This window comes from Cetorhinus maximus, chromosome 7 (genome assembly GCF_964194155.1).
Source record: "Cetorhinus maximus chromosome 7, sCetMax3.hap1.1, whole genome shotgun sequence".
NCBI lineage: Eukaryota > Metazoa > Chordata > Chondrichthyes > Lamniformes > Cetorhinidae > Cetorhinus > Cetorhinus maximus.
The window spans coordinates 104,707,921-104,730,285 of record NC_135885.1 but is presented as its reverse complement, the minus strand read 5'-3'; the positions used below and the strand labels follow the sequence as shown (position 1 = coordinate 104,730,285).

The 22,365-nt window shown below is 43.4% G+C and overlaps 1 protein-coding gene across 1 annotated transcript in view; it reads right to left on the bottom strand.

Annotated features, from left to right (window-relative positions):
• Window positions 1–22,365, bottom strand: part of myo16 (myosin XVI) — a 654,305-nt gene that overhangs the window by 452,281 nt on the left and 179,659 nt on the right. The window contains exon 7 of the mRNA XM_078544837.1: window positions 12,215–12,290. Coding sequence (XP_078400963.1) covers window positions 12,215–12,290 — 76 coding nt within the window. The remainder of the gene's footprint in view (window positions 1–12,214; window positions 12,291–22,365) is intronic.

The window sequence follows — 22,365 nt, the reverse complement described above, 5'->3', positions numbered from 1 at the left end:
TTCTAAAATGAACAATTAATCTGGCATCAATTGCTTTTTGGGGAAGAGAGTTCCAAACCTCCGGCATCCTTTGTGTGAAGAAGTATTTCCTAATTTTACTCCTGAAAGGTCTGCCCCTGAGTTTTTGACTATGTTATTTAGTCCTAGACTCCCCAGTCAGTGGAAATAGTTTCTCCCAATCTGTCCTATCTATTCCTCTTATTATCTTGAAAATATTGATCAAATCAGCCAAGGGACCTAGATTGTTAAATTAGAACCCTAGTTTGTTAAATCTCTTCTCATAACCTGATCGTTGGAGTTCAGGTATCATTCTAGAAAATCAATGCCACAATGCCTCCAAGGTAATCTATCCATTCTTCTCTAGGTATAAAGATGAACATTTCATTTCCCTTTTAGATTTTTTTTTTACACTTGTTCATAACATTTAATGGTTTATGTACCTGGATCCCCAAATCTCTTTAGATTGCCACTGTTTCTAGTTTTTCAAAATTTAGAAAGTATTCTCCTCCATCCTTTTTAGGTCCAATGTGAATAACCTCAAATCTGTCTACATTGAAATCTATTTACCAGTTTTGCCCTTTCACTTAATCTATCACTGGACAAATCCTCCTTTCAGGGTTGGAACCCCGATTTCCAACCTTGATCAGACATAAAAATACACACTTACCTTTCTCCGATTTTTCTGGCCAGTCTCCCAAAGGAGGATCCTTCCAAACTGACTAAGTGTAGCAAATTTTGGAAGGAGCAACAGAGAGAATCCATGTAGAAGCCACGCGCCCTTTTTAAGGCACTAGCTGCCGTATTCTGGTAACTAGAGAGTTTAAATGTCTCAAAGCTTCTTTGAAAAGCTACAGAGAAAAGATAAGTGTGTAACGAGATAGGGTGGGTGACATAAGGGACTAAGGGGTTAGGGTGGGAGAGGGGGTAGGGTGGATAAGGTGTGTGGGTAAGGGGGTAGGGTGGGTAATGGGGTAGGGGATGTATGGTAAGTGTGTAATGGGTAGGGTAGGCAAGGTAAGTGGGTAAGGGGATGTGGTAGGTGCGGTCAGGGGGTAACAGTGTAGGGTGGGTAAGGGGGTAGGATGGTTAAGGGGGTAGGGTCGATGGTGCATGGGCAAGTGGTAGGGTGGATGAGATAAGTGGGCAAGCAGGTAGGGTGGATAAGGTAAGGTGGTAAGGGGGTAGGATGTGTAAGGAGGTAGGGTGTGTAAGGGGTTAAGGGGGCAAGGTGGTGAGGTAAGTGGATAAGGGGGTAGGGTGGGTATTGAGGTAGGTGGGTAGGGTGGTGAAGTCAGGTTGGGGGTGGCTGGGGGATAATCGGGGGGGCGGGGGGTGGTTCAGGGTGTGTTCGGGTCAGAGTCAGATGGTGAGGGCTAGTCAGGTTGGGTCAAGGAGGAATCGGTGATTTGGAGGGAAGTCAGAGGGTTGGGGGGCAATTGGGGGGAGGGTCAGCATGAGTGATTGAGGGGTCAGCTATTAGTTAGCCAGGAGTTAGGCCAGAACTTTTCTGTTTAACTTTTCCTGGGTAAATATCCAGGTAAGTAAGTCGCAACCGTCCAAAGTCTCCAACTGTAACTCAGAGTTGGAGACATTTTCGGAGGATTCTGGGGAGCAGGGGAATTGCCCATCTGAGGTTCATACTTCCTAGGAAATTCCCATGGAGTCATTGCATTGGGTCTACTGATGGGTTCTGGAGTGCATCTTGTGGGTATGTCTGGTCTCTGACTATCCAGAGGCCAGAAGATCTGGACCAATATCCCTGCGTAATTTTACACTTCCATTTACACTGTTTGCAATGCCACTTTTCTTTGTCATTGGCAAACTTGGATATGTGGTTTTCAGTACCATCATCTAAACTGTCAACAAATTCAATGAGTAGTTGAGACCCAACACAACCCTTGTGGGGCATCGCTAGTCAAATCCTGCCAGTTAGAGTACCTGCCCATGATCCCTACTCTGTATTTCCTTCAGCTCAGCTAATTTCCAAACCTGGTCAATAATTTCAGTTCAATTCCATGAGCTTCAACTTCAGTTTAAAAGTCTCTTATGATGGACATTAACAAATGTCTACTGGAAGTCCATATAAGTAACATCTATAGACATTTCCCAGTCGACTACTTAGGTCACCTCTTCAAAAATACAATCAGATTCATCAGGCATGACCTACACTTTACAAATCCCCACTGGCTCTCTCTGTTCAGCTGAAAATTTTCAAGTTGTTCAGTCATCCCATTCCTTAATTATAGACTCTAGCAATTTCCCAACAACAGGTGTTAGGTTAACTGATCTATAATTCCCTGCTTTCCCGTTCTCAACTTTTTAAATAGCAGAATGACAAAACAAATGTATCAATCCAGAGGAACATTTCCCAAATTGTGAGAACTTTAGAAGATTAAAGTTAGGGTATCTGACCTAGGTTGTTTTAAACCCTGTGATAGAAACCCTGGTCCTGGGGGTTTGCCACTCTTTAGTGTCTTAATCTCCTCATTTCTGTTATCATGCTTACACTAATTTTATTGAGTTCCTGTACACGATTCAATAATAGTTTCCTTGGTATACCTGGCACATTGACCTCTTCTTCTACTTTAAACACTGATGCCAAGTAAATATTCAGCATGCCTGCCTTGTCCTTATTTCATTGATAACATTACTGTTATCAGTTTAAAGGGGCACTATTGCTTCTGAACTTTCACCCTATTATAAAATAATTGTAAAAATGCTTTGTGTTGACTGTGGTACTTTTTTAATGATGGATATTTAAAAAAAATATTTTTGGGGAATATTGTGTTATTCTGTGGAAACGTTTCTGTGTTTATGTATGATTTAATCAATCCGGGCAGAGATTAATAGGAGGCATTTTGCCTGCGAAGGTTGAAACATGAAAAGGATAAGTGTTAGGTTTGAGGTGCAGGTAAAGAGGTTAGATCTTGCATTTACATTTTTAGATAAGTTGAGAGTTTGTTTGAATATCAAATGGGAGTCAGAGGTAACAAGAAACATGTTTGCATCTTGCAGGAGTTCCATAGGTAAATTGAAGGGAGGATGTTATATTTGATTGGCCTAAAAGCAAAGACAAGATAGACACACAAAAGGTTTTACATTTGGAAGGATTGGAGTTCAAAGAGGTGTGAGAACAATGCAACCTGAGGTGAAAGGGGAAAATAGGTATTTTAAATTTGCCGTGGGGAACTTAGAGTAGCTATGGCTATAGCTGTTTGAGTCGGAGTAGCTGGAGCTGTTTGAGCTGTTGAGTTGGGAGCTGTTAGATCTGGGCTGGGAGAGGATCCGGTTTGAATCAACCATCCAGTCAAGCCAGAAAAGACTTAGGCTACATAAACCTGAAGCTTAGTTTTCCATGGCAGAATAGAAGTGAGTTATTGGTTATGTATATGCCTTTATTGAAGTTATAGCAGTTTGCATTGTGTAATATTACTGGATTTCTTACAGTTAAACATCTATAAGGGAGGGTTGCTGAAAGGTGTTTACTTGTGGGCCTGACCAAGTGAAGGATCTTTTTGGGGGGAATGTTTGTAAGGCTAACTGTAATTGTGCAACTGCCATCTTGTGTGCTTAAGTTTTCTTTTATTCTTGTTAATAAAACTTTTACTTTTAAATTTTAAAAATCCCAAAACTGTTACTAGACCTCTTACTGCTGAGGTACATCAGCACATAAGCAGAGGCAGTGGCATAGTGGTATTGTTGCTCACTGGTGTTCCAGGGACCCAGGGTAATGCTCTGGGGACCTGGATTCAAATCCTACCATGGCAGATGGTGAAACTTGAACTCAATAGAAGTCTGATGATGACCATGAAACCATTGCTGATTGCTGTAAAAACCCATTTGGTTCACTAATGTCCTTTAGGGGAGGAAACCTGCTGTCCTTACCTGGTCTGGCCTACATGCGACTCCAGCTCCACAGCAATGTAGTTGACACTTAAATGCCCTCTGAACAAGGGCAATTAGGGATGGGCAATAAATGCTGGCCTAGCCAGCGAAGCCCACATCCCATGAACGAATAAAGAAAACTTCCTCTCGTTTTCAGAATACAAAAGAAAGGGCGTAGCCCGTAAGCCAAGTTTCCCTCTGGGATTTGGCTTGCATAGTAATCAACACCGGCTGTGGTCAGAACATTGACTTTGATATCTCTTTTGTATGCTTTTTTTCGTAGCTCTTGGTATGTGCATTGTCACCCTTTGCTACTTCTTGCATCATTCTCATCCACCAGATTCTGTGCTGCATGTAGAGACTTGCAGCTAACATAAAAGGGAATCCCAAAATCTTCTATGGGCATAAATAGTAAAAGGGAGGTAAATGGAGGACTAGGGCTGATTAGGGACTAAAAAAGGGACTTACGCATGGAGGCAGAGGGCAGCTAAGGTATTAAATGAATACTTACCATCTATCTTCACCAAGGATGAAGGTGCTACCCAGACCATGATGAAAGAGGACATAATTTAGGTCTATAAGGGTTTAAAATTCAGAGGGAGGAGGTATTTGGATAGGCTATATGTACTTAAAAGTGGATAGGGCACCAGGACCGGATGAAATTCACCCAAGCATACTGAAGGAAATTGCAGAGGCACAGGCCATAACTTTTCTATCTTCCTTAGACATAGGGGTGATGCCAGAGGACTGGACAATTGCAAATGTTACACCCTATTTCAAGAACAGGTATAAAGATAAGCCCAGCAACTACAGACTAGTCAGTTTAATTTTGGTAGTGAGGAAACTTCTAGAAACAATAATTAGGGACAAAATTAATAGTCACATGGGCAAATGTGGGTTAAGGAAAGTCAGCATGGATTTCTTAAGGGAAAATTATCTTTAACTAACTTGCCGGAGTTTTATGAAGAGGTAATGGAGAGGGTTTATGAGGGCAATACTGTTGATGTGGTGTACATGGACTTCCAAAAGGCCTTTGATACAGTGCCGCACAACAGACTCCTGAGCTCATGGAATAAAGGGGAAAATAGCAACATATATGTGAAAGTGGCTGAGTGACAGGAAACAGAGTAGTGGGTAATGAGTGTTTTTTTGGGCTGGAGAAAGGTTTGTAGTGGAGTTTCCCAGGGGTCAGTGTTGCGACCCTTACATTAATGACCTAGACCTTGGTGTACAGGGCACAATTTCAAAATTTGCAGATGATATAAAACTTAGAAGCATTGTGAATTGTGAGGAGGTTAGTGTAGAACTTCAAAAGGACATAGACAAATTGGTGGAATGGGCAGACAGTGGCAGTGAAGATACAGAGTAGATAGGGAGAAACTGTTCCCACTCACGAAAGGATTGCGAATGAGAGGGCACAGATTTAAACTAATTTGCAAAAGGAGCAAAAGCAATATGAGAAAATCTTTTTCACACAGTGAGTGGTTAAGGTCTGAAATGCACTGCCTGAGAGGGTGGAGGCAGGTTCAATTGAGGCATTCAAAAGGGAATTAGGCTATTATTTGAAGAGGAAGAACGTACAGGGTTATGGAGAGAAGGTGGGAGAATGGCAATAAATGAATTCCTCAATCAAAGAACCAGTGCAGACACTATGGGCCGAATGGCCTCATTGCACTATATCATTTCTTCTGAATCTGCACTGCGGTTGACATGGTGTATATGGACTTCAAAAAGGCGTCTGATAAAGTGCCAACATAACAGGCTTGCAGCAAAGTTGAAGCTCATGGAATAAAAGGGACAGTGGCAGCATGTATATGAAATTCACTGACTGACAGGAAACAGTGGAAGGTATACAGTGGTGTTTCCCAAGGATTAATACTTGGACTACAGTTTTTCTTGATCTATATTAATGACCGAGACTTGGGTGTACAGGGCAAAATTTCAAATTTGCAGACGACACAAAACTTGGAGGCATTGTAAACTCTGAGTAGGATAGTATTAGACTTCAAGAAGACATAGACAGGCTGGTGGAATCGGTAGACACGTGGTCGATGCAATTTAATGCAGGGAAATGCAAAGTGATATATTTTGGTAAGAAGAACAAGAGAGGCTATATAAGCTAAACTAAATCTAATGGTGCAGGTACAGAGACGACTGTGGTGCACGTGCAAAAATTGTTGAAAGTGGCAGGGTTGATTGGGAAAGCAGTTAATAAGGCATGCAGGATCCTGAGGTTTATAAGTAGAGGCATCAAGAATAAAAGCAAGAAAGTTATAATGAATCTTTATAAAACACTATTTTGGCCTCAACTGCAGTATTGGGCTGGATTTTATGGCTGCGAATCAGGTGGCTGTCTCCTGACGTGCATGTAAAGTACAGTGTGATGGTGCCAGGCCAGCATTCCAACATCATGTCAGTTTCTGATATTACAGAGAGCAAGTAGGTGCCAAAATCAGAAACTGATCCACCATTTTGAAATAACCAATTGATAAGCTACTGAGCTTGTTAAACACCCAATTGTATGCAATTCTTTTGTTGCCCACTTCAATGATGGGCATCAGACAGGAAAATATTTGGGAGTCCTTTATGCCAAGTATTAGGAAGTGGCTCAGGGGCTGAAGAAAAGGCCTGCCAAAGGGATCAAGTAGCAGTGTTTGTATGTTTTTTTCCTTCATTTATTCACTGTTTTGAGCCTGCTGTAAGAAATAAGGAGAGACTGAAAGGGCAGTAAATTGATAGCCGTGACCGACTTCCTGTTCACAGCATAACCCTTCTCCTGTCTGCCCCTCTAATTGGGCACATTCCTGCTAGGCAGCCGCTAATTGGTCACCCGATGCTTGATTCACCAAGCCAAGACACTGGGGCCAGGAGCAAGCGGACTACTCACTTTCCATTCTGCCTCCACCACCGCACTGGAAACCCTAAAATCCAGACCATTGTGTCCAACACTGGACAGCGCACTTTAGAAAGGGTGTGAGGGCTTTAGAAAGGGCGCAGAAAGAAATTGCACAATGGTTCCGGGAATTAGAGACTTCAGTTACATGGATAGATTGTAGAAGTTGGGTTGTTTTCTTTATTGAAGAGAAGGGTGAGAGGAATTCATGAGAGGTCTAGAAAGATTAAATAGGAAGGAACTGTTTCTGTTGGCAGAAGGGTCAAGAACCAGAAGACAAAGTGATTGGCTAAAAAGCTAAAGATGACTGTGGGGAAAAAAAATGCAGCAATTGGCTGGGATCTGGAATGCACTGTCCAGCTTCACAATGTGATTACTGATCGATCAGATATTGCTGAAATGCAGTTTGCATCTTTTTGAAGCTTCTTATCTCAGTAACTTTGGATGCAATGAGAATATTTACACACTTTCCAATCAATTGAGTGCAACAAAGCCTTAAGACTGGTTTAAACCTTCTTGTACAAAACAAAACATTTTATGATACAACCATAAAAGCAAAATTCAGTTTAATTGGAGTTTATTATTTTCTGTGTCAAGAAAATTACAACACATTGCGTGGGTGTGTGTATGTGTTGGGTGGGTGGTGGGGGGGGGTGTGGTTGTGTGGGTGTGGGGTGAGCTGTGTGTTGGAAGGGTTAGTGAAGTATATCTGTGTTTGGTGGTTATGTGAGGGCTATGTATGGAGTGTGGTGTCTGGATTTTCGCAACTATGGTGAGCTTCTCCATCATTGCGAAAATTGCAGAGCAGGTTGAAATCTAGAAGCCTGCCCCCAAACACAGCACTTACCATTTTTGCAGGGGTATGAATGGGGCTGGGCAGGGATATACACATGTAAAACAGAAGCTGCCTTCAGTCATGTCTGATTTTCATTAGTCAGGAGTGGGAAACAAGATGTGTGCAAATTAGGCCTGGTAGGAGCATGTCTAAGCTTTGCGCAGTCCTTTGGAGAGGTTGGGTACCCTTTTGGAGAGGTAGGATATCCCTTTGTATGCAGTTCCAAGACACCTTTGCAGGAGTTCAGACACCTTTTGGAGGGGTAAGCTGCCCTTTGGAAGAGCTAAGGTGACCTTTGGGATTGTTAAAATAAGACATGAATTGTGTAAAAAATGCATATTTTCATTGGAACTGTCAAGAGAGCTGTCAAAAGCAACGATCAAAAGTCTCAAAATGAACAGTCAAAAGCAACTGTCAAAAGCAACTGTCAAGCAGTCATGACATTTAAAACCCCTGCACATTGAATCTTTGAAAAAAACTCTATGCAGTGTTAAAATAATCATTGCTTGCTATTTCACTCTGTCTGCTGACATATGCCTGATGGCTATCATTATTGAATTATTGCTGCATGACTGATTTCACAACCTTCCAATATCACAGTAGGGTGCCTGCCATTTCATAGCTTGACTGACAGCTACAAGTTTTAAGGACTCTTTGGGCTGGATTTTCAGCTCAGCATGCAGGCGGGTACCCAGCATGCACAAGTGTGAAATACCGTGCGATGATGTCAAGCAAGTGTCCTGACGTCATCATGCACTTGATCGATATTTCAGTCGGCAAGCACATATGGGAGTCAGCAGTGTGCCTGCCGACAATTAAGAAGGCTGTTAAACCCATTAATGAATTAAATGAAATGAATTTTTCTCTGCCCATCCAACCTTACAGTTGGTGGACAGGGGAAAAGGCCAAGTGGCCTTTGGATTTTTGAGGAAACCTCATCCATGGGCAGGACGGGGTTTCCGATTTTAATTAAAAATAAAATTAAAATTTTTAAATCTCATTTTTAACATGTCTCTGCTCATGTGACAGAGTCACATGAGGGGACATGTTTATCTTAATTTTAAAATCTTTATTTTTTAATGTTAGAATCTTTAGCTCCCTGCGGCAGCTCTGTGCCTTCGGGGAGCTTTTCACTGAGTCTACCTGCATGTATGTGCTGACTTCCGCATTCACCTTCCTCCCCTCCACCCCACCCAGGCAGCGCTGAGTGTTTCAGCACGCAATTCAAGCTGGCTGGCCGTTAATTGGCCAGCCAGTGTGAAATCGCGGTTGGAGCCCAACTATCAGTGACAGTCAGACTTGCGGCCACTCATGAGCCAGTCTGCTGCCTCCCGCATCCCTCCCACACCCTGCCCCCCACCCCCCCACCCACCCCCAACACCACCCTACCCCCATTCCCCAATGAGGTAAAAATCCTGTTCTTTGATTTGGGGCTATGAATTCCAAATGTTTGTTTTTATCAGGGATTAAGCACTTGAGTGATATGTCTGTTTCTATAAGGGATTATGTAGCTGAAGGGATATAAATGTAGTGAATGTTTTTCATGAATGAGAATGTTTTTGTTTAATGAAGCCTGTAATAGACACTTAGAACTTTATTTTATTTAATCTCAGCATGGGTCCTGAGGGCTGCCCATGGTGGACACTGGGTGAGTTGGCATGGATGGTATAAAAGCAAAGGGTGGCAGATTGGGGGCATGGATTGGCATGAGTTGGCATTAAGTTGGCATAGATGTAAAGGACCATGGGAGCAGTTAGAGGGGCATAGGTTTGAATGGAGGGTATGAGCGGACATGGAGGTGAAGAGGGCATGTCATGGTATGGGTTGGCATGGGGAGTGTCATGAGGGAGTGTGAGGGTTGAGGGATGAGGGGGTGTGAGGGTTGAAGGCTGTTTTTTGTACTATTGCTTTTTCTTAAATCTTAGACAAAGTACTTGTGAGCTGAGGCAGGTCTTTTGCCCAGACCGCCTCTGCACCTGGCAGCATCCGTACTGTTTCCAGAGTCACCCACTACAACTCCCATTTTCACTCACCCCTCTCCCTACTTTCTTGTGGTTCGGGTTTGTGGAACCGGGAATTGGGTTGTTGTGTTTTGTGTTGAGTTGGGTATGTTAGGAGACATTGTGGAATGTGAGTCTGTGTAGGTTATAGCGGGTTTGAGCGGGTGTGGGTGTGTGTGGGGTCTGTGTGTTTTTAGTGCATATTTAAGTATTTGTGTGTGTTTTGGAGAGTTCTGCATATTATATATATATACCTAATATATCTCTATTTTATATGCACATATACATAGATTAATTTTGTACATATATGAATGTCTGGATGTGAGGAGTGGTGCGTCTGTGCATGTGTGTATTTGTGTGTCTGTGTGTGTGGAGTGGTATGTGTGTGGAATGGTGTGTCTGTATGTGTTGGGGGGTATTTGTATGGGTACGTGTTTGCATGCGTGTCTATGTGTGAGGATGGGTCTGCGTGGGTGTGTGTGGGTGGGGGTGTGATTGTGTGTAGTTGTGTCCATGTGTCTAAGGTGATTGTGTGCATGGGTGGATGTGAGTGTGTGTATATCTGTGAGATGGGTGTGTATACATGTGCAGTGGTCTGTGCTTGTGGTTGAGCTAGGGGTATGTTTGTGAGTTATGTGTAGGGTAGGCATGTGTCTGTGTGAGGTGGATTTGTGCATGGGTTTATGTGTGTCTGATTGTGAGGATGGGGCTTTGTGCATGTGTGTGCGGTGGTCGTGTGCATGTGCGTGGGGTGGGTGGTGTGGCGTGTGGGTGTGTGTTTGTGTATGTTGGGGGTGTGCTTGTGTGTGTGGCTGTTTATGTACATGAGGTGCATGTGAATGTGTGGAATATGTGCCTGGGCTGTGTGTGTTTATATGGGGTGTGGGGTGTTCGCAACCTTAGTGTGACCTCTGTCCCTGAGATTAGCCTCTGACCTTATCCTCGAGCCATCAGAATGACTGCCTATTTCCACCTCCATAATATCATGACTTTGTCCCGGCCTCAGCTCATCTGCCACTGAATTCCTCATTAGTGCCTTTGTTACCTCTGAACCTGAATATTTAAATACATTCGTGGCTGGTCTTCCACATTCCACTGTCCATAAACTTAGGGTCATCCAAAACACTGCTGAACCTGTCCTAATTCACACCAAGTCTCATTTACTTATTACTTCTGTGCTCAATGACTTACAATGGCTGAAGCAACATCTTGATTTTTAAATTCTCAAACGTGTTTTCAAATCCCTCCATGCACTGACCCCTCTTTATCTATGTAATCTCCTCTAACCACACAACTCTTTGAGGTACTTGCATTCACCTAATTCTGGAGTTTTGAGCATCTCTGACTATAATTGCTCCACCATTGGTAGCTGTGTCTTCAGTTGCCCAGGCCCTAAGCTCTGGAATTCCATCCCTACAACTCTCCGCCACTTTCTTTCTCCTTAAAAACCTATTTCTTTGTCCAAATTTTTGTCATCTTACCTGATATTTTCTTATGTGGCTCAATGTCATATTGGCCCAGAACTTCCATTCCCCAGGGGGTCATACCCTGAAGGTACTCCGGACCTGCTGTTGGGCCCCCAAGAAGTCCCCATGCAAGGACTACCCCGGAAGTTTAAACTTCTGATGGGCAATTACCCTGTGCCTAGAATCATCCAAAACTGAAATTTAAATCGAAGACTTCAGATGGTTCTGACTCTCTTAGCAGGAGAGTTACCTAGGAAAAGTTAGAAGGATGAAAACCATCTCTAACTCCTGGGTAACTAAGGTACTGACCACTCCCCACCCAAGCCCCCAATGGACCTTCCGACTAACCCTTCAACTGCTCCCCCCAACGACACCCCCGCACCCCCCGACTACCTGGCCACTCTCTCAATCCCCCATGACCCCCTGACCAAGCCCCTATCCGCAGCCAACCCCCAACCACCTCCACACCTCCCATCTACCCCCCCCACCTCCCTTACCAACCAACCACTCCCCCACCACCAAACCTTCCCCCCCTTCTCCACCACCCCACCACACCCATCCCATCCTCGACACTTAAATTATACACTTACCTCCTCTCCTGTCAAAGTGGCTTGGACCTTTAAACTTACAGGTTTACTATAGCTAGTGCCATAAAAACAGGGCATAGCTTCACTTACACTGACAATCTTGCACTTCACAGAAAGGAATCCAGGAGCTGCCACACTGCATATTTCTCACCAGGACCAGGCCAGATGTCTGGGCAAGAAAGGTGCAGCTCCAGACTTGGGTAAATAAAAAGGAGCAGAGCGGCAATCTGCCGGTGATTGGCACCCCATCTGGGTTCTGGGCCATTTGGCTTTATAATGCTCCTGTGAAGTGCCTTGGGATGTTTTATTACATAAAGCCACCATATAAATATAATTTGGCGTGTGTGTGCATGTGTGTTTGTGTGTGTGTGTCAGTATGTATGTGTATCATCTGTGTCTTTGTGTGTGTATGTGTGTGAGTGTGTCTGTGTGTGTGCGATTTTGTGTCTCATTTGTGTATCTCATTTGTATAACAAGTTACATTTTATTAGAAGGTACAATAATGGTCGTTGTTCAGTTAGCAAATTCAAAGATTCAGATTTACGAACCTGAGGGCTTCTCCTCATTACAATTAAGAAGATTAGGATTTGCATGATGCTTCAAAAGCAACTTCACAATGGCAACCTGCAGGGGAAGTAAAAACATTTCCACATTTTACTGTTCATCTTTACATATTTATATTATTCAACACATCTATCTGCTGTTAGGATATGAACTAAACATGTATTGATCATATTTTTTCAGTAAAGGAACATGAATAGGCCATTCAGCCCCTCAATTCTGTTCAATTAGATCACTGCCAATCCGTATGTTGACTCAATTCACTCACATTTGTTCTGTAACCCTTGATATTCTAAGCTAACAAAAATCCTGCAATTTCAATCCTGAGAACTACAAGTGGCCTATCATGCACAGCTTTTTTGGGGAACGAGGTCCAGATTCCATGGCACTTTCTGTAAAATCATGTTTCCTCATTTCACTCCTGAATGGTCTTGATCTAATTTTATGTCCCCTCGCACTGGATTCTTCCACAAGAGGAAATAATTTCTCTGCATCTATCCTGTTAGATCTTTTAATCATTTTAAATACTTTGGCCACTTCACCCCTCAACATTCTAAATCCAAGGGAAAACAAGCAAACTTTCTGCAACCTGCCCTTACACTTTAATCCTTAAACCTCTGGTATCATTCTTCTGAATCTGCACAGTTCCCCCTCCAGCGTCCACATATTGGTGATGCTGAACTCAAGGAAATGTCTAGCTAGATATTTTTTAAAGAGTCTTACATGCTACACATACACATATAAAATCTCAGCTCACAAGTTACCTTACTTTGAGCAAGGACTAATAGAATCTACCCAAAAGTGTTCACATTCTCATTTTTTTTGTGGGGTTTCTCCTCAAAAATTTCCATCGACAAAGAATTCCATTTTTATGACTATTTAAATCACTAGCGATAATGAATCGGTAAATTCTTTTGCACCCTGTCGTATTTACTTTTCCACTGACTTCAGTCCGCTATCTCCCATTGATTGCCCTGCAATAAAAATGTAAATGATTCTTGCTGTCTCTCTCTGAATGTACATAACATGCTTGACTTCTTGGTATCTGTACATTGATTTCCTCCCTCTTCTCCATTCAGGCTTCTTCAACCTGACCCTTGGATCATTAATAAATAGTCTCATGCAAGTGTTCATCTATGCTTCATTTTCAGATGATGGGCAGAGTTTCTATTTTTTTTTTCTTACTAGAATACACTACAGCTAACATATTTTACTAATATTGACCTGGATCTTGTGGCCAGCAGTTAACCAGCCCATTATTACGCTTACATATGGTCTGTGGGCCTTTGCACATGAACTTGCAGTGATTAGAAATTCATTTCAGTGTGGCATCTCCCTCAGGGGATCTGGGACCTGCTTGAACAGGGCAAGCAACTGTGTATCTTCTTGACAAATCATACCGAAGAATTCCTAATGAGGCTTAAAAGTCTGAAGGAGGTGTAAATTAGAATGCTTATTTCAGTATCAAGAAAGAAAAGAGAGGGAATGTGTTAAATCCACATCACCAGTTTGTTGGATCCTGTTCTCACACTTGTAAGGGGTGGCCAATTTGGTACTAATGATAGAGTTGAGCATCAGGCACGTCATAAGTAGAAAATATGTTTATTTACAAAGGTACTCAGCAGCAACTAAACATGCGCTTACACTTCAAACTATCTCTATATTACTGCTGCTACTAACTGCTGACTACAGACTACTAACTACAGAGGTAGCCCGCGACACTGCTATTGGATACTAAGATCATGTGATCTTCCATTATAACATTCTTCTTAAAGGTATATTACACATCGGATTGCCACATCCCTCCCCCTTTACTCAGAAATACATTTTATATTTATAATTACAATTTTCTCAAAATAGCAAAATATTTACATTGATAAATAATTTACAAATTCAGTCTTTCTGGGGGTTTCCTTATGTGTATAGTGTCTCAGTTCTACAACTTCAGATGCCTTGTCAGGAACCTCCTTTTCCGGAGTTGCCTGAACATCAGGTGCTTTGCTGGGCTCCTGCAGATTTGTATCCTCCATTCTTGAAAGAACAGCACGTACTTTGGGCACATCTGTACTAGGTTGCGTTCTATCAACAGGAAACGTTGACCCGGTTGTGAACTCTGGTGGAATAATTTCTTGGTGCATAGTTTCTCTCTTGCTTAGATGATCCACATGTCTCCGTATGATTCGGCCTTCCATCTCCACGTGGTAAGATAGAGGTCCAGTCACTTCACTTACTTCACCCAGTAACCACTTTGGTCTTTCTTCAAAGTTCTTCACACATACTGTTTCTCCCACGGTAAATTTCCTCTCGCGACTATGCCAATTGTGTCTAGTTTTCTGACTTCCCTGACTCCTTTCAACCTTCCCCCCTAAATTTGGCATTGCTAAGTTCAATAATGTCCTGAGACAGGTGTTTCATCAATTGTTGTTGTGTGACACCTGTGGTTATGTGAGAGGTGGTCCTCTCATGGAAAAGAAAATGTGCTAACTTGGTTGTTAAGGAATCTCCAGTTAATTTCTTCATGCTAGCCTTGAATGTTTGCATCGCCCTTTTGGCCATGCCATTTGAGGAAAGGTGGTATGGTGAAGCTTTCACGAGTGATAGCGTTGAGGCTGATAAACCGCTGAAACTCAGCACTTGTAAATTCTGTGCCATTATCAGAAATGACTACATCTGGTACTCCATTAATGGCAAAACTTTGACATAACTTTTCAATTGTTGCAGAAAACGTTGGTGATTTCACCTCATATATGTCCATCCATTTTGAATGGGCATCAACAATGAGCAGAAACATTGTTCCCATGAAAGGTCCCACATAGTCAATGTGTAACCTCACCCATGGTCTTCCTCACCATTCCCAAGAGTATATTGGAGCTGTTGAAGGTAACTTTTGCACTTGCTGACATTGCACACAATTCTTCACTAAACTCTCTATTTCACCATCCATCCCAGGCCACCATAGGTAGCTGCGTGCTATGGTCTTCATTCTGGATATTCTTGGATATTGAGTAGTTCAATTAGCAATGGCTCTCTACCCTTTGGAGGTACTATCGCTCATCCTTCCCACAATAGGACACCATCCTGGCTGGTTATTTCATGCCTTCTGTTAAAGTACGGTTTCAGTTTGTCAGGTACAGGCTCTTGTGACCAACCATGAAGTACTTGTTCTCGTAGTTGTGATAGCACTGGGTCCCTACTTGTCCAGTCTCTGATCTGTTGAGAACATGTTGGTGATGAATCTATGAAATGTAACAACAAAACAAGTTCTTGTGGAACTGGGACTTTCACATCCTTTTCTTGTAAACACAAGCGACTAAGTGCGTCAACGTTTGCAATTTGACTACCAGGCATATGTACGAGAATATACTCATATGCTTCCAGGATTAAAGTCCATCATTGTATTCTTGCCAAAGCTATGGGTGGTATAGCCCTGTCTTTGTTGAACAATCCTAGCACTGGCTTGTGGTCTGAAATGATAGTAAAATGGTTGCCGTGTATGTACTGGTGAAATTTCTCAAAGGTGATTGACAGGCCTTCTTTTTCTATCTGTGAGTAACCCTTTTCCACTTTGGTGAGTATTCTCGATACATAACCAATAAGCCATTCTGTGCCATCATCCATCCGATGGAGAGCACTGCTCCCACTCCGCAGGGGGATGCGTCACAAGCCAACACTAAGTCTTTCTTTAGGTCATAATGCACTAATAGGTTGGACGAGTGTAACAATTGTTTGACCTCCTTGAAAGCTTCTTTCTGCGTGCCTTCTTTTTAGCACTGACTTTAATCTCAGGTGTAAGCTTGACTTGAGTGAACTCATTGATTGAGTCTACCAGAATTTCATCATCTGTCTGTTTCTTAGAGAATTCTGCGACTTTTGCTTCCAAAGCCTTTTTGGCTTCACGTAGCTGATTCTTCAGTTCTTCCATCTCTTTTTTGTATTTGTTTGCTGCCTCCTGGAAAATTAAGCATTGTTGTGTCTTCTCTGCCAACTCATCCTTCAGTATGGTCAGAGGGGTGCTGAATTCTTCCTGGTTCACTTCCTACTTTTCCAGTGGCCCCAACTTTGACCTGAGGGAATCTTGTAGTGTTGTGAACATCTTTCAGCAAGCTTTCATTTTCCTTTCGGAGGTTGCTCACCTCGTCTCAAACTCTACTCTTAAGCATGGTCTCTTCGAGCTTCTTCTGTTCTTCTTCCACATTTTGGCTCAAGACAGCCTGCAGTTCTTCAGGTTGCTGAGCATTTACACACTTCACCTCCAAAGCAGAAATGTCTCCTGCTTCCTTTTGGAATCTCAGTGGTCCCTCAAGGTCCCTCAAATTTCCCTTAGCCAGTTTCACCCTAGGAGGCTTGGTCTTCTGCCTCTCAAAACCAACACTGGTAGCTTTACCGGTTGGCTCCCATAATTAACAGTTACACTATTTATGCCTTTGACTTGAGTGTCTTCACCCATGTATGTTTTTAATTGGGCAGTTGTTTCTTCCAAATTTAATTGAAGTTCTCCATTACTCAGATATTTGAAGGTATGTTCCCCAATTACTGTAGTGGAAGTTCCTGTATCCACTCCCATTTGAACAGGTCTACCATTCACTTTCACTGTTACATAGATTGGTTCTGTTCTTCCAACCTTAAAGTATACAACAAATAAATATCTGGATCTGTTGCTTCAGGCTACATTGTAGATCTCACTGTTTTATTTATTTTGTTTAAAAGTCTGCTTGACTCTTTCCTTACATTGTCATTACGTGACCGTTTTATGACAATAAAAACATTGTATTTTTTTAAAGTGCCAAATGTTAAATAATTGTTTATTTCTACCTCTATTGATATTGCTCCTTGTTTTTGCCGCTGAGTCATTTTTTCTCAGTTTCCTGCTATTGGAGTCTTGCATTTTCGCGCCCTTTTTGGCTGGGGCTTCCCACCTGGAGGACAACATCATTTTGCCCTCCCTGTATGGCTTTTGAAGCTCTAACTGCATTTTCCATTGCCAGTGCAATCTCTAGCACCATCTTAAAATCCAAACTTGTTTCAGATAACAATCGCTTCTGAATCTTGTCCTCATTCACACTGCACACTAAATGATCTCTAAGCATATTGCTTAAGGATGTACCAAAATCACAATATTCCATTAATTGCTTAAAGCTTGCTACCTAGCTTGCAACTGTCTCCCCCGGGGCTCTAATTCTTGAATAAAACTTGAACCTTTGCGTCGTTACTGAGGGCTGTGGTTGGTAATGGCCCTTCACCAGGTCCACTAATTCATCAAAATTTCTCAAGTCTGGGGCACTGGGTGCCTTCAAACTTTGAATATAGCCATAAGTCTTATTCCTCCATATACTTGAGGGGATCGCTCGCCTCTTCTCTTCCCCCGAAATCTTATTTGCTTGGAAAAAGAATGAGAGGTGCTCAATATAGTGGGACCAATCATCCATCCTGGGTCGAAAGGATCAATTTTTCCAAATTGTGGCATGCTGGGGGGGAGTTGCTTCGACAATTTGAACGGAACTTCTACTTACAATTGCTGTGCAAGGTACAGCGCTGATTTTGTTTCTCTTGCTTGCTTCTATTTAACTTGTTTAATCCTCATCGCCAGTTTGTTGGATCCTGTTTGCACACTTGTTGCAAGTGGTGGCCAATTTGGTACTAATGATAGGGTTGAGTAGCAGACACTTCATAGGTAGAAACTCTATGTTTATTTGCAAAGGTACTCAGCAGCAACTAAACATGCACTTCCACTTCAAACTCTATCTCTACACTATTGCTGCTACTAACTACTGACTACAGACTACTAACTACAGAGGTAGCCCGCGCTACTGCTAGTGGATACTAAGATCATGTGATATTCCATTATAACATTCTTCTTAAAGGTATATTACACATCAGCTTATCACAGAATGAAAGCTATGAAAGAAAGAGAGAGACTGATAAGAAAAAGAACAGAAGTTTTTTAAAACTAACTCTTATTTTTTAAAATCTCCAACCAATCAAAAAGCGGCAATGAGATTTCACTTTCGCACAAGTTAATTTCCAGTGCCAGAGAGGTTCTTCAACAGAAATCAAAATTGATAACAGTGTTAAAAATGCACTTAACCTGAAGTAGACGAGCCCTAACTTATTCTGGCATGTTTACTCACTACCTATCATGCAGATATCACATTCGTCCAGAGGTTTCAATGACGAGTTTCTCATCAAGGTATAGTGCAGCTTCTCGAGGAGCAGGGCAACTTGACAGCAGTTCCTGAACTTTATATTTAGCTTCTTGATTTTTTATGTTTAAATGCGCATATGTTGTTGCTGGAAGTTACTGTCTGATTTGCTGTTCACTAACAGTGAGTGCCAATAGCCTCATCATTATTTTTATTGTAAACTCCAGGCCATTGTGTTTTACGAGAATCTGAAGTCAACTGTAGTCTTATCAGCAAGTTCCAATTTGTATTCCTGGCACGAAACATCATCCTCCAGAAGCACTAAAGATTAAAAAACACCTCTGAATTTTAATTTAAAAAACAAATAAGAACAAGATATATGGTTTGTGTGATTTTGGTGATGTTGGTTGAGGGATGAATGTTGGCCAGGACACCAAAAGATGTCTCCTGGTCTTCTTTGAATAGTTCCACAATATCATAATGTGTACCTCAGCCGGAATGAGCAAGGATGGTTTAACATTTCATCCAAAAAGCAGCGCATCCATTAATACAATATTCTATCAGTACTAACAAGACAAAGAAAATCACTTCATAGTGACCATGATTCACTATATTGTGGGATAATCATTTATGCTCTGTGTCAATATTAATAAGCAATGTTTTTAGATAGTACAATTAGATGTTTAAATCTAAAATGTACTTCTCAATAGTTAAATGAGGATCATCACTCAATCAATTTACATTAACAAAACATTAGTTCTTCACTGAAGAACTTATCAGGCAAGAAGCATTTAGCTAATGATGTATAGAAATATTGTCAAATGCTGCATGAGGCTGGAAGGTACACTCCCCAGTTGACAGGTTTGAAGGTGGGTGGAGGTTCGTTAAATCCAGCAAGCAGTCTGCCCACCACCCACCTGCCTGCCCCTCCTCCACTGTAATTATACTGGGGTGGAGGTGGCATCGGGCAGCCCACCTGCCAGTGGGCCAATTGAGGCCTTAAGTGGACAATTAATATCAAATAACAGCCCCATCATTCTGCTATCAGGATTTAACCAGCTGTGGGAGAGTTCCACAACAAGCAGCCAGTCAAAACAGGTTTCACTGCGTAGGCTGGTGACATGGGTGGTCTCTCCTTAACAGGCTCCCTGGACCCATTAGAGGGCCCCTCCAAAGATGTTAACCCCTCCCAGCTTACCCCCATCCCATTGTCTCTCAAATCCAAGCCTCCCACCCCCTTGCTGGGGCCTGCTAGCTTGGCACCTGGCGAGACCACGAAACACAGAACCAAATCCTGATCCAACAACGCATGCCTCCGTCCCGAAGTGCTGGAGAAATGTCAACCTCTGACTGACCAGCAGCTCACTGTCGTGGGACATCCTGATTCAGAAGAGCGGAGGTCCCACCTGCAGTCTATTAACGGCTAATTGGCCAGGGCAGCTGGTGGGCTAACTAAGGTATCTTAGCTGGGGCTCGTGCGGCCGGGGAATCCAGCAAACCGAATAATTCAGCCCATGGAATGCTGATTACGGATTCATGAAATGTGTTCTTCTTTCTTTTAATAATGCAGAGCTTGACACAAACTACAGGTAAAATAAGCGGACTGAGAATGGGATAAGACCACTCCATTAATTGGTACAGCACACATGTTGAAAATATGGATACATGGAAGAGAGTTCAACGGTGCAGTTCTACCTCAGGAGTAATTGACATCTGTTAAACAATCAAAACCATGTCTTCAGACTTCAAGATATTTTCTCACTCCCTTCAATTATCATTAGAATCATTTCAAAATGTTGATTACTTTTTGTTCTCCAATAAGTCTCTCTGTTTCCCTTTTTTCAAAACTGATAAAACTTAGATTGGAATTGTCCCAGGTATGCACTAAGTGCAGTAGCGGGCAGGAAAAACTGCTGGCTGCAATGGCAGGTTTTCACACTGTTTGTCCCGAACCTGCCTCATTAATCAGGCATTCCCTCACAACTCTGTCGCCTCGCCGCTTCCTCGTGCCGGGCGCCATATTTAAAGTGCAGCAGCTGCGCGCGCACCTCTCTGGTCTCTGTGCTTCCAGCCCAGAACTGCAGCAAAGGAGGTCTGGCCCCGAAAGGCAAGGAGATTGCAGACCCACAATTCAGCGATGCACTCCTCGAGCGCTTTTGGATGCAGCGGAGGCCCGCCATGATGTCTTTGACTCCCACTCTAGCCGCAGGAGGGCCAGCAACATCACTAATCCAGCTTGGAAGGCGGTGGCAGTGGTGGTCAGTACCAATGCCCTGTAAAAGAGGGCAGCCTCCCAGTGCCACAACAGAATTAATGATCTCCTCTGTTTCGTCAGGGGAAGTCGCTCTTCTCATCACTCTCAACTCACACACTCACAAACCCATCATACATCCACAGGGCCCTCACTCACTGCCAGTCCAAGGGACATCACAATTCACTCTCTCACACATACCTTCACTGTCCTCATCCCATCCATGGGACCACTCACCACCCATACATGCCAGGCATACTCATCATCTGGCCTGGCAGGCATCCCGCATACGCTTTCCCCATCTGTATTCACGCAGGACAAGCTGGCACACAAGAGGGAGAGGTCCCAGGCTGGTGGAGGAATGCCTGAAATCAAGGTCCTCACAAACTTTGAAAATAGATTGCAGGAGGATGATGACATCCAGCTGGCCGGCAATGATCTAGACCATTCCTGTGCTGATGGTGAGGTCGGTGATGCTCTACCAAGCAGTGCAACATCCATCAGTGCTGTGAGTCAATTCCACTGTTTTGCAGTCACCTGGCACGCACTATTTATCTCCCCTTGCTTTCATAGCCACATCTGCCAAACAACCAACCGAGTCCATGACCCAGGGCCCCCAGTCAAGCCCCGAAGAAACCTCTGAAGAGGAATTTGAAGGCACCTTCACTGAAGACCCGTCACTGCGCTCAGCCACACCCCCCACCAGCGCAAAGACACGCACCACGATGGGACCTGGCTTTAGAATAGCCTCGGAATCACAACATGGTGAGCACATTGCACAGTCTGATCCATAGCAGGTGGTGGCAGGGACTCTCCAGGTCTCCAGCACTTGGAAAACAGCTGGATACCAGACATCTGCTGAGTCCAAGTCAGACGATGAACCTCTGGACTCGGTCATACCTCAGCTGCTGGAGTTGCAAAGGCAAGCCTGGGAACATCAGGAAGGCATGTCCGCTGCACTCCTCAGATTACAAGGCATGATGAAGGAGTCCATACGCCTTCAGGTGACAGCATCGGCATTGCAACGCACCGAGGTCAATGCTGGTAGGATGGTGGCTACTATAGATACCTTGATCCAGGATATTAGTCCTGTGCTACTGCACATGCTGAGCTCCATCGCTGACACCATAGTGGGCCTCCAACAGTGTGTATGCGAGAAGGGTGCAGGGCAGCTCGACATCGCTCCAGCTACTCCTTCTCCTCAAGAAGTCATCTAGGGGCCGTCGGGCATCCTTAGGGAGGAGAATCAGCAGGTGTACCCCCCTGGGGCTATTCAGCCAGGTGACTCCAGGAGTGTCAGGCCAATCTGAATCCCCGTTCCCTTGATCCCAGCAGCTCCAGCTCCACAGGCCGAGTAGGGTGCCATTGTCACACAGCAGAACCCTGAAAGCAGGCCGGGGCCCTCCTGGTCTCGGCCCTCCAGAGGACATCCGCCAAGATCATCACAGACAGGGGGTAGCAGTCAGCAGGCTGCCTCCACCTCCACTGTGGATGTCCGAGGAGCACCAAGATGTGGCGGCAGGATTAGGAAGGTTAAGATGATGTAGTTGCACAGCCTATTAATCACTTGTACATAATGTTCACTATTGTAAATTATCTCCCAAGAATGCCTCCTTGCCTATGACTCCTTGTTCTGATGAGCAGTGTTTGTGTCACTCAGTTGTGAAAACTTGGTTTCTGCACAAGATAAAGGCAGGTGTCTGAGTGCAGGGCCTCTTCCCTGTGCTTTGCTCAACCCAAAGTGACG